Raw genomic sequence first — 13,789 nt, forward strand, 5'->3', positions numbered from 1 at the left:
AATTCTCCTCTGAAAATAAATCACAAAGAGTTATTTTTCATGTAGACAACATTTAGCATTTACAAATTTCTGATCTAATGTATAATTTTGACAGCAAGGAACATGGGGAAGATTTTTAAAACAAGTTGCTACTTGTAAAGTAATTATAATTATAGTCATTGATTTAGTAAATGTATTTTATTTTCCAGCTAATGGCATTTTGCATGTTCTAACACCTAAGGAATAATCGTGGACATAACAGAACATTTTGAAAATAGTAAGACATACCTTGTTTAGCTTTACAAAATACTCCAGTCCAGCTTCTAAGGGATTAGTGTCACAGTTCATCTGTTAAAAGATATAAATTCACCATCCATACATTACAGACCATCATAGTTTTTGGATTGGGCATTTTTCATTCTATACATCCTTCTATTTACTGCTGTGCCAAAGTCTTCCACACTGTGCATGCACAGCTTCTGTCAGAATACACTGCAAGCTTCCAGCATGGGATTCAGATAAGGTATCAATTAACACACACAATATGATATATAGATGTTTAAACCAGTCATCTAAGTTTCCATATGCGAAGTAAACACTTTTCAGAAAGAAACAGGATTTTCTATCAAAGCAGAATGCAACCTCAGAAAACTGAGTAACTGAGGTATGCACACCATTTGCAACACAGCAGAGTGGCTTAGCCAGAGAGGGAAATAAAACACAAAACCAGCTTCAGTCACCACCCTCCCATTAGGTGTAGGGGGAATAATTTCTTAGGAAGCTCTTGAAGACAGAATGAAAATAACTAGCACAGGGCAAACCAAAAGGACCCCTAAATTCCCACAATTTCAACCTCTTGAGTTCTTTCATTTCCAAAGGAAAAATTTAAGGTGAAATGAAATTATAGTGATTTACCCCAAATTCTCTATGACTTTTGAGTAGCTCTTTATTATGAGTGAGCAAATTCTGCAGGAACAAGGTAATGGGAAACAAAAAAGTTCCAAATACATTATGAAGCAAAAAAAAAATTTGCTTCTCATAACATAGTTGTTAGAGAAATAAAACATGTTGAGCACCTGTCAGCCAAACCTTTGATTTTAAAAAGCTAGAGCTCAGCAAAACCATCATAATTTTGTTATAGACCAGAGGAAAACCACCCGTGAATCAAAATAAGTGTTTCTTTGCCAGCAGTGCAATGGAGTATACCCATTGTTTTTATTTAGAAAATCACCAGTAAGAAAACAGCTTTTCCTGCTTGAGGAAAATTTTCTTCTCATGCTAAACAGAGAAAATGGTACAAATAACAGCTGTGCTAAGTATGACTAAAAACTGCATAGTCATAACAAAATTAAAAAATAAAACTAAAAATGCCCACCAACACAATACCTCTCACCCCACCAAAAAAACCCCAAAAACCCAAACCAAACTAAGCCATACCAACAAAAAAACCCCCAAAACAAAACAAAAAAAACAAACAAAAAAACCAAAATAAAATAAAATTTAAAAAAACCCACAAAAAACACAAAAAAACCCCCAAACTTCCAGAAAGAATAATGAAGAAGTTACACTTCCTGACCTCTGCTCCCCAGGCTCGGAAACCCTTTTCCAGCCTCAAAGCATTTAGAGCATATGTTCCAAAGTCATCAATTCCCTCTTTTTGCCCAGCTTCCATGATTGCACTGTACAGAGGTACAGAATCTTCTTTTCTATGGTAGAGCTCCCAGCCCAATTCTCCTGTTACACAAAAAAAAAATTACTATTTTAATCATCTCAGCTAAATTATCCTAATAAATACACTCCTGTCCTCAGTCAAAAGTAAGGATCAATGCAGTTAGTGTTAAATCACACTCTAGGGTCAGTTCTATCACATAGCAAGTCTAATTCCCAGCAAAAACTACCAGGATTTGTGCCCTACAGTGGTACTATTATTCGAATGTGAGCTGTTAACTGAAAACTGTGGGTAAAAAAACTATCAAAATAACTGATAAGGAAAGGTCACGTAACCAAGTCACAAGGATAAATAAAGGACATTTATGAACAGATGATGACTTGGCAAGCGAACAGCAAATGTAACTGAGTGTAAATAAGAATGAGTGTATTTAGCATATTTAGCACAACAGAAAGAGAATATGAATTGCAAGGATTTCAGCTGCTTCAGAATGCTCTCAATTCAGTCGATTACACTTAAAATTGATGTAAAAAGAAAAAAAAGTAACTCAGCCAAATATTAAGCACTACAGCACTACATTTTCAAGGCACATTACAAACACTAATATACGGTAATCCAAAAACAGTTCTTGACGTTGGTTTTGCAGCAAATACCAAAGAGGTTATCAGAACTGGCCTTTTGTTCTGCAAAATAAATATTTACACTACAGGTTATTTCTAGAGAAAAAGGTCTTGGAAAACTCAGCACAGACCCTGACCATATCCTATTTGAAAATCAATGTACCATGATGCCTCCCACACTTACGTGTAAGATGCAGCAAACCTACTTCTCATGTATACATGAGAAGACTTAGTTTTCAACATAATTTTAGTGACATTAATTATTTTATTCATTGTCTCTTTCCTTAAGTGTATGTTTTTTCCATTGCTTACCTGTGTAAGATATCCTAATGGCAGTAACAGCAATATTGGAAAGTTTCAGATGTCTACACTGGAGAAATTTAAATGAAGCATCACTTAGGTCTTCATTTGTCAACTTCTGGAGGACCTGTCGTGCATATGGACCTGCTACACTAAGTACTCCCATCTCATCTGTCATGTTTTCTATTTCAACCTTGTATCCACCTTTTGTTATTTTGTCTTCTATCCATCTGCATATAAAACATAACACTGATGTTACACTTCCTATGAAAAAAACTGAATTTTATAAGATTTTACTAGGCATTATTTTTTGTTAGTGTTCATTTCCCCAGCAGCTCCCAGTCCCCGACTCTCAAAACCAACCAAATATGTGCTACATTAGATAGACAAATCCATTGTTGATGTCAAACAGAGTTTTGTGGTGAGACACATAGGAACACAGGGATCTGAGATAGAGCCAGGAAAGAACAGCATTTAAAGGGGTTAGAACAGTGTTTTCAATATAAGAGAAACAAATGATCTCCTACAATGACAACAGATTTGGGCTTGGATCCAGTATGTGTTAGTAAAATGTTAACATACAGGAAGAGTAAGGAATAAACACTTTGAACATAAGAAATCTCTAAATAAATATCTGTGACAACAGAAATGTACAAGCAGGTTTGTTGCTTCCTGAATAGAGTATTCAAAGTATTGGCAGGAAATTCAACTAGGATTTAATAAAAAACAACAGCTGTGAATTATCTTTCAGGAAGCTCAGACAATAAATAAAATGGGTATATTTAAAAATCTTATGGAGTACTAAATTTTTAAGCAGTATTGTAGGATTTCAGGCCTAGGCATGTAACAAACACGACTGCAGAAAATCTGTAGAATTAAATACATTAGATCTGGCTCTGCCATTTGGTTTCTGAATGTGCCAGTGCTCCTACTGATTCCTGTGGGGCTGTTATGAAACAGTACATTATTCTTTGCCTGTTAGGGTAGTGAATTCCTGTCTTTAATGTGTTGATTCATTTTGATTGACTGACTTACCAGTAACGTCCAGTAAGAGCACTAGAAATATCAATTCCAATGCTCATCTATGAGAGGTAATTTAGTGAAGTCATCTTGCTCTTTTCTTTTCTTTTCTTTTCTTTTCTTTTCTTTTCTTTTCTTTTCTTTTCTTTTCTTTTCTTTTCTTTTCTTTTCTTTTCTTTTCTTTTCTTTTCTTTTCTCTTTTCTCTCCTCTCCTCTCCTCTCCTCTCCTCTCCTCTCCTCTCCTCTCCTCTCCTCTCCTCTCCTCTCCTCTCCTCTCCTCTCCTCTCCTCTCCTCTCCTCTCCTCTCCTCTCCTCTCCTCTCCTCTCCTCTCCTCTCCTCTCCTCTCCTCTCCTCTCCTCTCCTCTCCTCTCCTCTCCTCTTCTCTCCTCTCCTCTTTCTCTCCTTTCTTTTCACTTTGTGAAAAGAGCCCAAAGTAGAAGACACCACCACAGCATCAAGAAGACTGCACTGCCTATCTTTCTGGGCCAGGTCAGTGCCTCTGGGGTCATTCCTGTTAAGAGCCAATTTTCTTTTTTGCGTAACAGAACACACTAGAAAGGAACAGCTATGCTGTGTTACATCATGCAATGCCTAAGACAAACAGGTTCAAAAACAAAACAAGAACTACCTCCAATAAAGTATATTACATAACTGTTAGCAAGTTCTCCATCTTTTTACATCAGCAATAATCCAATATCCAACTGCTTATACTTCAGAATTCAAGTCAACCAAGTTTCTAAGAAACTAAAATCAATAAATAAGAAGAATACTCGTGAACTTTGTGAAAAATTTGTTGAGTAATAATTGCGAATTTGGAACGCAGTAAAAATTTTTCTGTACTTATGTGACTGTATAGAGCTATGTACTTACTGCATAAAAAAATACACTAACCTCAGATCATGGAGTTCGGACCCTGACCCAGTTACAAGCATGAATTCTTCAGGATACAGTTGAGAGACAGTTAGCTCAGCATAAACTTTTCCTCTTGGTGTTAACATATGGCTTATATTTGTGGAACCCACCTAGAGAGTAAAATTTGTGATTATTAAGATTGCAAAATAAAACCTTTGAATTCTTAAACATTATTAAACATATGGTTATTTATCTTCATTTGGAAAAACGATTTTTTAATGTTTGCTCTGCCATGCCTCAACAGGAGTGGAGAGAGACACAGCTGGCCAATCTCAAGCTTTAGAGTAGAAACTTCAGTTTTTCTTTTATAGAAAAAATGGAAATTTTAAAAATAAGTTAAATCAAGACCCTTATAAATATTTTCTAATTATGCATTACACAAGGCATTCTTAAGCTACATTTGTTTCATCCAAATAAAAAATTCTCCATGTAATTAACATTAATATTCTTTTTCAATCTTGTGAATGAGGTTTTAGATCTCAAGGGAATAACATATGCTTTTCCCCTTACTGTAAAGAGAGAAATACAGAGCTGGCTTATGCTTTTCTGGACCTGATTTATGAATGCTTTTCTATTTTTTGTAGCTGCTGACTATGAATCTATATGTCTATATGAACCTATATGCATATTTGAATCAGATTCCATATAGAAACTCAATCCCTAGAGTCAAAATTTCAAGTAACAGTTACTTAGCAGTGACCATAAAACACATACATGTTCATACATATATCATCCTTAGAAACAGAAATGTGAATATGCCATAGCTGTTGTGCTGGCCTGGTTCCAGAGGCAGAATTTAATCTCTCTGCTTTAATCATTCTGCTCTCACCAAAACTTGTCAATAACCCAGTCAGCAGCCAGATTCTATACAATGAACCAAGCAAGGAAAAATATATTTCAGATATTAAGATTATTTTTCAGGCCTTATTACATCAATTAATTCTACCACAGTTATAGTTAGGTATAGTTATTGGCATATTAGAGGCATACAGTTGAATTTTCAGGACCTGATGCTGGTGACTCTCAATCCAATTGCAATGCAAATATATCTCTGGTAACTCCACTGGATTATTTTATGATGGAGACAAGCATCATGAATGGGGCTAAAAATCAGGCAGCTTAAATAACAACAGCTGGATTTTGAAGTGGACTCATAAATTGTACCTTCTGCTTTGCCACCTAACTTTCCCTTAGCATTGCTGATTAAACTCTGTAAAAAACATTTGGTTTGTTCTCATAATTTCTTGTTTAATCTTGATTTCCCTTTACCCCACATTCACATATTCAGCAAGTATTATCCATGCCCACTGATGCCTCTACCCCAAACTAGACTGAAACGTTCAATTCAAATTGTTATCACAAAGTGAATAGAGTAAAAAAATATCACTAGATGAAAATTCAAGTTCTTTTTTCTCCTAGGATATCAATCTTGTGCCTTCCCACTGAGTTGACTTTAACCTTTCAGAAGAGCTTATCTATCTTCAAAACTATAGTCTCAGCATACTTGCTGTTTCCCTGTGTTTTCTCCCTTTGGTGTCTGGAGCAACAAAAACTGACACCTACTGCAAATACTTAATGAAATTCTGTGCTGAAATGACCAACACAGATCATCCTGCAACTGCAGGGTCAATTCAGAAAGGAGCAATCTGCTTGCTGGAGGAGTATCTCTAAAGTTAAAGACACTACATGAGAGTGTTTGACAAAGTAGGAAATAAAAAGGACTCAGGACCACAACCTGATGACCAAGAAAAAGAAATCTGGGTAGTCTGTCACACCATGCCATTTTTGAGCACAGGATCTATGAACAGCCACACTTGAGAAGAAATGATACATGTGAGGTGAAGTGGAATCTTCTGAGTATTTGCAACCCTGCCTGCACCAGGCAGCCAGGTATGAAGCAAAGTATGAGTAGAGGAAAACAATGGGTTTCATTTGAAAAAAAAAGACAAAACTTCTCCCTTGGGAACTCATTCAACTGTGGTCAGGCAAGAGCCCCTTCCACTGTTCTGTTCTGCTGCTCAAGCTGCCACCTTAAAGCACAATTTCAGGCAGGCAGCTGCCAAGCTATTCTACTGTAAAAAAATTCCAGGTAGGATTCACTTGAATTTTTTGGAAAAATGTTTGAAACACAGGAGGCTATCTGTGGACATAAGGAAATATTTTTTTACTATAAAGTGGCTAAGCACAGGATCCAGTTGCCCAGTTAACCCAAAAACCATCGGAACATACTCCTAGGCAATGAGCTCCAGGTGATACTTGTCCAACAGGGGGTTTGACAAGATGATGTCCAGAGGTCCCTTCCAATCTCATCCATTCTGATTCAATGATCTCTGCCAAAAGGTACTTCTATGTGGGGCTAGTCTAGTATAAACTCCATTTGTGTGTTTTTAACTGAGAGCAATACATCTGACACAGAAACTTCTCCAAAGGATCTGTGTATTTGGTATCCAAGAAATACTATTATAACATTATGGTTCATTTTCATATCTGAAACAGAGCTTGTCTAAGTTGTACATTACAACAGTTATCACTGTCCCATTTACCTTCGGAACAACATTTGCAAATAGATGATCAAGCAGTTTAACAGAATCTGTGCCTTTTACTTTAAACTTGCCAAATGGTGACAGGTCAATCACACCAACTTTTTCCATAACCTGTTTGTACTCACGACCTACAGGGTCAAACCAATTTGTGCGCCGAAAACTGGGTCTGAAACACAGCATTTAGACACATAAAACACAATTTAGAAATTTTGTGCTCTTTGCAGCAAAACGTAGTCTTCAGGTTTTTTTCACTTTAATAATCATCCAAAAAAGATTGACTTTCCTAGTTGTAGGTAGCTTACCCAATATTTTCTTTAGTCTAACACAGCTTGATAATTAAAATCCTTTACCAACACAGAAAGATATGGGTTAACATTATATCAACCACTTTGTATAATAAACTGTGAACTGTTCAAATGTTAGAATAAGAAGTGGGCTGTCATGAGTACATTTACAGCATACTTTGTCAATGAATCATTTATTTAAGTTTGAGGTGTCAAAGGCTTTATTTCGGAACAGCAAAATGTGTCCCTTTATTCCTTTATGAGCCTCATTTAGATTAGACTCCAATATCTCACAGAAGATATTTATTTGCTGGAGACTTCCTGATGCAGGCAGGTTAACTAGGTAAGCAACAATGGGGGGGGGGGGGGGGGGGGGGGAAGCAAAGAAGATAGGGCTTCTCCTCTCCAGACACTTACACAGAGAGGAATAAGATTTTTCATGAAAATATTATACTGTGCTGCTGATCGGATATTAAGAGATGGAGAAAAACACACATTGATAATGAACAAGTTGTTTTCCAAGCTCTTCCTTGAGCTTGGTTGCTTTCTGGTATCTCAAACCTAGAAGAGATACAAGATACCTTTATGTGTGTTTTGAAATATATTCATTATCTGAATAAAATGTATTCTAAACCACGGAAAAAGTAAGAATGGAAATTAATCTAATAGATACCTGTTGCTGCAATGAATGATAAATGCATGCTTCTCACTAAATTTAAATTGACTGCCTTTTGCTATCAGGACAATTTTTTAGGGCAAGAAAAAAAAATTAATATTTCATTTACTTGTATCCAGTCTCATCTCCAGGTTTGTAGAACCAATGAGGTTGCTCCCATCCTGCATGGAATCCCATTGAACATTTTGACTTTAGCAAATCATACAGCCCACTAGTTCTCTCTGTTGGTCTCCCCGCAAATCTTTCTTCTTTAGGGTAACCAACTAGAGGGAGGGAAAAAAAAAACCAAACCAAAATCACCAAAAACTATGGCATGCTAAGATCATGATCCAAGATAGAAAACACATCTATAAGCAGAGAAATCTAGATACAGGCTTTGCTGGAATCTATCTTTAGGATATAAATGTATTTTAAAAAATATCTTCTTACCAATGTTATTAAAGCCATAAGATTCTCTTGCTTTGGCTGCTGTGTATTCTGTGGTGGTCCACTTTCCATAGCGGTTTGGATCTACTTCTATCAGGTCAAATGGAGGCTCTCCCTCAAGGATCCAGTCACTGAGGTACTTTCCCATGCCACCAGCATGTATAATGCCATACCTTAAAACAGGAAAAAATGTCCTGCAGTGCCAAGTATTTCATATTTTGCTTTTTAAAATCAGTACTAACATATGCTACTAATACAACCCCCAAAGTATTTTGAATTTTTCCCTCTTTTTTTTTAATTTGTTCTGCTTTGTTCTCCTTTCAGAAATTAATTTCTATATTAATGGATATTTCCACAGCCCCACTGTAGAATGTCATTGGTAATGTACAGCAGTTGCAGTTTAATGACAAATAATCATTAACACCAAATGATTTAAATTTTTTTAATACCTTTTAATACCACGTCTTCAAAAAAATTGCCAAAATAACCTTCCATCTAGAATATGTCTAAATTAATTCTTAGTTGTTTGTGAAATTCTCCCATGAGCACAAAAGAAAACTCCTTGAATAAACAGTAAGTCTGTCTCAAATCAAGTTTAGATTAACATGCAGCAAACCACAGACACTTATACAGAATAATGAAGCTAAAAACAACTTAAATTGCTGGTCATTAACTTTGCAATCTGAATTCTAAGTCTTCATTTAAAATAGGCAAGGGCTTTACCAAGAAGAAAAAAAAAGAAGTAATCATTTCATTCTAATGCATATGCACAGGAAGAATGAATCCATAATAGCAATGATATGAATTTGATATAGTATCTTATCCATTATTTATTTATTTATCTAAATAAAATAGAAACATAAAGAAACTGAGTACACTAAATAATTTTGCCAGCTACAGTCAGTACAGTGCAATTCAGCACAAACCTTCAGACTCAGCAGAAACTTCTCTCACTGCAGTGGATGCAGGAAGGATGAGTGCTTATGAACTGCCACTACAGAAGAGTTAGCTGTTGCTGGTGCTAATTCAATTAAGCAACTCTTAGTTATTCATGGGTACAAGGTTTGGTACCATGAAAGCTTATAATGCCTTCAAGTACAGCTCCAGATGAAATCTTAGGCGGTTTAAGTCTTCCTGTGATTTCACTGCAGCCAAAGGCAAAGGAGAGCAGCAAAGAGATTGGTGACAGACCAAACATAATGAAGACCTTTAGCTTCAGCTGAAGACTGCTGAGCTGATGGCAGGGCAAGCCCAGGAGCAAGGCAGTGCAGAGGAGGCTGCCCTGCTACTACAGGTACAGCACTGCAACTGGACTGCACTTTGCAGTTTTGCAGCACTGACTGTGCAACACATTGATGTTGGTGCTCTTAGCCAGGCCCACATTATCGGAGATTTTACATTACACAGGGTGCCCAAATCCCTCCTCATCTTAGATAAGAGGGAGCTAATTGTGTATATGCAACTACCAGAATTCTGCTGCACAAGAATGAAATATGTATTTCAGGGATAGGATTTTTACAAGTAGCTATGAAGAGTGGTACAGTGTAGGAATCTCAGCCTTCTTATGATTCAGACAAAACTTCCTTCATGAACTTTAACTATTTTTCCCCAGTTTTTAATCTCTCCTTCCAATCCCTAACAGATTAATTCCCCGTTGTACCTGTCACATTCTTGCGTCTTACTTATGAGGTGCTGTGTCTCACCCACTTTCAAGTCTTTCCATTCCTATTCCTAGGAAATCTGAGTCTCTGCACACTGTGGTACTTTTTCTAGTGTTTTTGTCCCAGGTTATAGAATGGTTTCATAATGCTTTGAATTAAATTTTTCTGAATAAAATCCTAAACTACTCTCGTTAATATTTTAAAAACTTTAAGTAACTAAAAATGGGAAGCATTGAGCAACCTTAATAATAAATACAAGTGCTACAAGCTCTGCTAACTATATTTAACTTCTTTGCATGTTAAAATGCCTAGCAAGCTGCTAATTTTAGATAATAAAAATCCTCTAATCTAAAAGCACTAAGTCCTCTGTCACAATGTCCCTGCTAGCTGACTGCAAGATAAGGATTTGCTAATGCACACAAAAAATTACAAGACTTGTGGAACCACTGCAGTGACCCAGAAGCATGGAACAGTCAAAAGTCCCTGAAAAGCAGACAAAGTAATCCAAAGACAGCCGCATAACTGCAACCCGTGTCTAAACATTTTGAGATTAATCAAACTCCCGAAACAAATTATTTAAAGAAAATTAAGTAGTCTTCAATTTTTTACACATGGAATTTGATTCTGCTCCCATTGACAACAACAAAGAAAACATGTTCCAAAGTCTGACCACAGAGTAATGAACTTAAACAGTTTCTTTGGTGAACAAGGTCTAGGCAAACCGCTTTTGTAACTATAAGTTCTGCAAATGTTACTGAAAGATAACATTATTTTTTTTTTAAATCCAAGCAGCAAAGGTGAATACCTTTCACAATGAATCATTGCAAAATTACCAAGCTCTTTTATTTTGAGAGCCTCAGAAAGCATGTTAGTGATACTGCCTTATCTTACAATCGGAGGGTTTGTTTGTTTTGGAATGAAAGAAACCTGGAAAAAGCTGAGCTGGATTTTGAACAGCAAATTAGGCAATTGGAAAAACAATGTAAACAGAATGTGTTCAATAAGATCTGCTTGGAATTGCATTTGGTTCATTCTATCCATCTTGAATCAATGGTCAAACTAAGACAACTAAAGAGATGTTGATGTTTTAACACTTCCTCAAGTGCAGCCATAATAAATAAGATGTAAATCACATTCAAGAAAAACACCATAACGGGTGGGAGAACAACACCAGTAAACCACATATTTCTATCGTTGCACTGCCCTCTTTATTTGATTTCCTCCAATACCCAGCAATGTAATTTTTCAGCTCCACTTTCAACAGTCAGAAACACTGGATTTGTATCCCTAGAGCAGTCAGTCACACACTGCACTGGAATGTCTTCCATTAAATAGGCCTTCAGTTCTTCACACAGAACTGTATAGTGGACACTCATTGTTGTCCAACTTCAGAAACCAGATTTACATACAACAAGCAACTGTGAAATATAGTGCAATTAAAAGCAAGAAATAAAATTAACTGAAAAGTATACTTTTAAACACAGTATTTTTGTCACTTTAAATTGCTACACAGACAGTAAGAAGTACTATCATTTTGTGTTGCTTCATAAAGTGTCACAGGTATTGGCATCCAGAATAAAAGGAGGAAACAAAAATTACTGAGAGTAAAGAAATAAGAGAAAAGGATGATCTTACATTATGGAGGTTGTGGTTATTAAGATTATTTACAATTACATTTTAACACAAAATATGTTTAAAACAACTCCCAAGCCCATAAAATGCACAAAGCTTGAGGTGACTACCATTTTAACAATTTGATAGACAAAAATTGTCACAAAGAACCTACTCACCCAAAACCAATGGCTACCCAGTAATTTCTGACACCCTGATGAGGTCCCACCATAGGAAGAATGTCTGGAGAATAGGTGATAGGGCCTGAAATTGTGTTTACGATGTCTGCTTTTCTCAAAACAGGGACCATTTCCATGGCAGCCTCAATATGCTCCATTATTCTGTCTAAATCAGACTCAAAAAGTTCTTTTCCAAATCCTGCACAAGTAATTGACTCATTATATATACTTATTTACACAGAGAGTACATACATTTTCAATACAGCTATAGTATCTATATAGAAATATAGGTGTCTATATCAATACAGCTATCTATATCAGTACAGCTATCTATATATAAAAGTTTTTTGATAATAATCAGTGCATATGTTCAAGCCTTTGCCATCCTACGTAGGAAAAATGGCATGCATAAAAACATAGTTACCTGCAGGACCAAGTTTATTTGTCACTGCAATTATACCATCCTTTATACATATTTGTTTAACCCTAAGGTCATGTAAATTCAACAATGAAGTACAAAGGAAGTGAAGATACACAGAAACTTTCTTCTACATTAATAAGACTCACTTATTTTTCTCAATATGCCAATAATTTGAGGAGGGGGAAAAAGGTACTTCCTGTATCTGCTTATGATTTCCATGAAATCATACAAACTTCTGGGTACATTTCACCCCTCAGCCTGGACTCTAAGCATGGCTGAACATCATTATGTGGAGGCACTTGATGCTACTGGAGACAGTAAGATCCAGAAGCCGTGACAGGGCTATCCAAAACTGAACCGTCTTAACTGCCCTTCCTTAGGAAATACTGTGTTTTTTAAAACAGCAATACTAATGACTTTGTATAACTTCTTGTCTGGAAGTGAATGGAAAGCTGGAGCCTAGATATAACACAACAATTTATAATGTTTTTTAGTAAGCAGATGTATGACATAGGACATTTTTGTATTCTATACATATCTACAGCTCTCTTGCACCGACATCCAAGCACAGTATTTTGTCTAAGACATTCCTTTGCTGGTCCTATTTGACAATCACATTATCTCGGGGGTATCAATAAATATCCCAGGCCCCTGTCAGCATGCTGGAGAAAATTGTAAGAAAAATTTCTATTCAGGCAAAAAAGGCTATATAGAGCAGATTTGGTGACTGCCTCTAATTTAAATACACAAGCACCTCTTCAGGAAGTAGGGTAAGACTATATTGTAGCAGGCTTTTCTTACATTACATTTGTATTTCTGTTATCTTTTTATCACTAGAGTTACAACTATTCTTTGAAAAAAGTTTTTGCATTACAATCATGCATTGCAAATATTTTGTATTTTCTGTCACATAAGGCAGCATGACAGCCTGGGATTTATGCTCATTAAAATGTGTGCTAGTGCCTATTATGTTTAAAGATTTAATATTCTTAGTCACCTGGTGGGACTCCATTTGTTACCCATGACTCCTGGAGCTTCATTTTCTCCTCACTTTCATATGGACCAAACAAAAGTCCATCCCTTTCTTGCCTTAGATAGTATGATCCTTCTAAGTCACGGATCACGGGCAATTCTGTTTTTAGGGCTTTCACTTCAGGGATAGTTGATGTTACAACATACTGATGATGAACAGGTATTAGAGGGTGCTGCAGGCCAATCATCTTGCCTATGTCACGGGCCCAGAAGCCTAGAGAAGAAAAAAACCAAAATCAAAATAGAAATATTTAAACATTCATTTCAGTGAATGGAAAATGACAATAAAATATTTGCAGTACACACTGTGCTTTTATGTGCAACAATTTTTTCCCCATACTTCTAATTTTCACTTTATTTTTCATATTACTAGCATATTTTTCCTTCCATAATTCCATGTCCTTTTTTCCTAATTATATTATTATATATTATTATAGTATGCACATATCAAAATA

At 36.0% G+C, this 13,789-nt stretch overlaps 1 protein-coding gene across 1 annotated transcript in view; it reads right to left on the reverse strand.

Annotated features, from left to right (window-relative positions):
• The window catches only part of DMGDH (dimethylglycine dehydrogenase), a 39,671-nt gene that overhangs the window by 10,544 nt on the left and 15,338 nt on the right, over positions 1-13,789 (reverse strand). The window contains exons 6-14 of the mRNA XM_059492621.1: positions 13,300-13,548; positions 11,882-12,080; positions 8,434-8,603; positions 8,114-8,267; positions 7,045-7,210; positions 4,481-4,611; positions 2,581-2,798; positions 1,556-1,713; positions 268-327 (exon numbers count right to left, since the gene is read on the reverse strand). Coding sequence (XP_059348604.1) covers positions 268-327; positions 1,556-1,713; positions 2,581-2,798; positions 4,481-4,611; positions 7,045-7,210; positions 8,114-8,267; positions 8,434-8,603; positions 11,882-12,080; positions 13,300-13,548 — 1,505 coding nt within the window. The remainder of the gene's footprint in view (positions 1-267; positions 328-1,555; positions 1,714-2,580; positions 2,799-4,480; positions 4,612-7,044; positions 7,211-8,113; positions 8,268-8,433; positions 8,604-11,881; positions 12,081-13,299; positions 13,549-13,789) is intronic.

This window comes from Ammospiza nelsoni, chromosome Z, assembly GCF_027579445.1.
Source record: "Ammospiza nelsoni isolate bAmmNel1 chromosome Z, bAmmNel1.pri, whole genome shotgun sequence".
Classification (NCBI taxonomy): Eukaryota; Metazoa; Chordata; class Aves; order Passeriformes; family Passerellidae; genus Ammospiza; species Ammospiza nelsoni.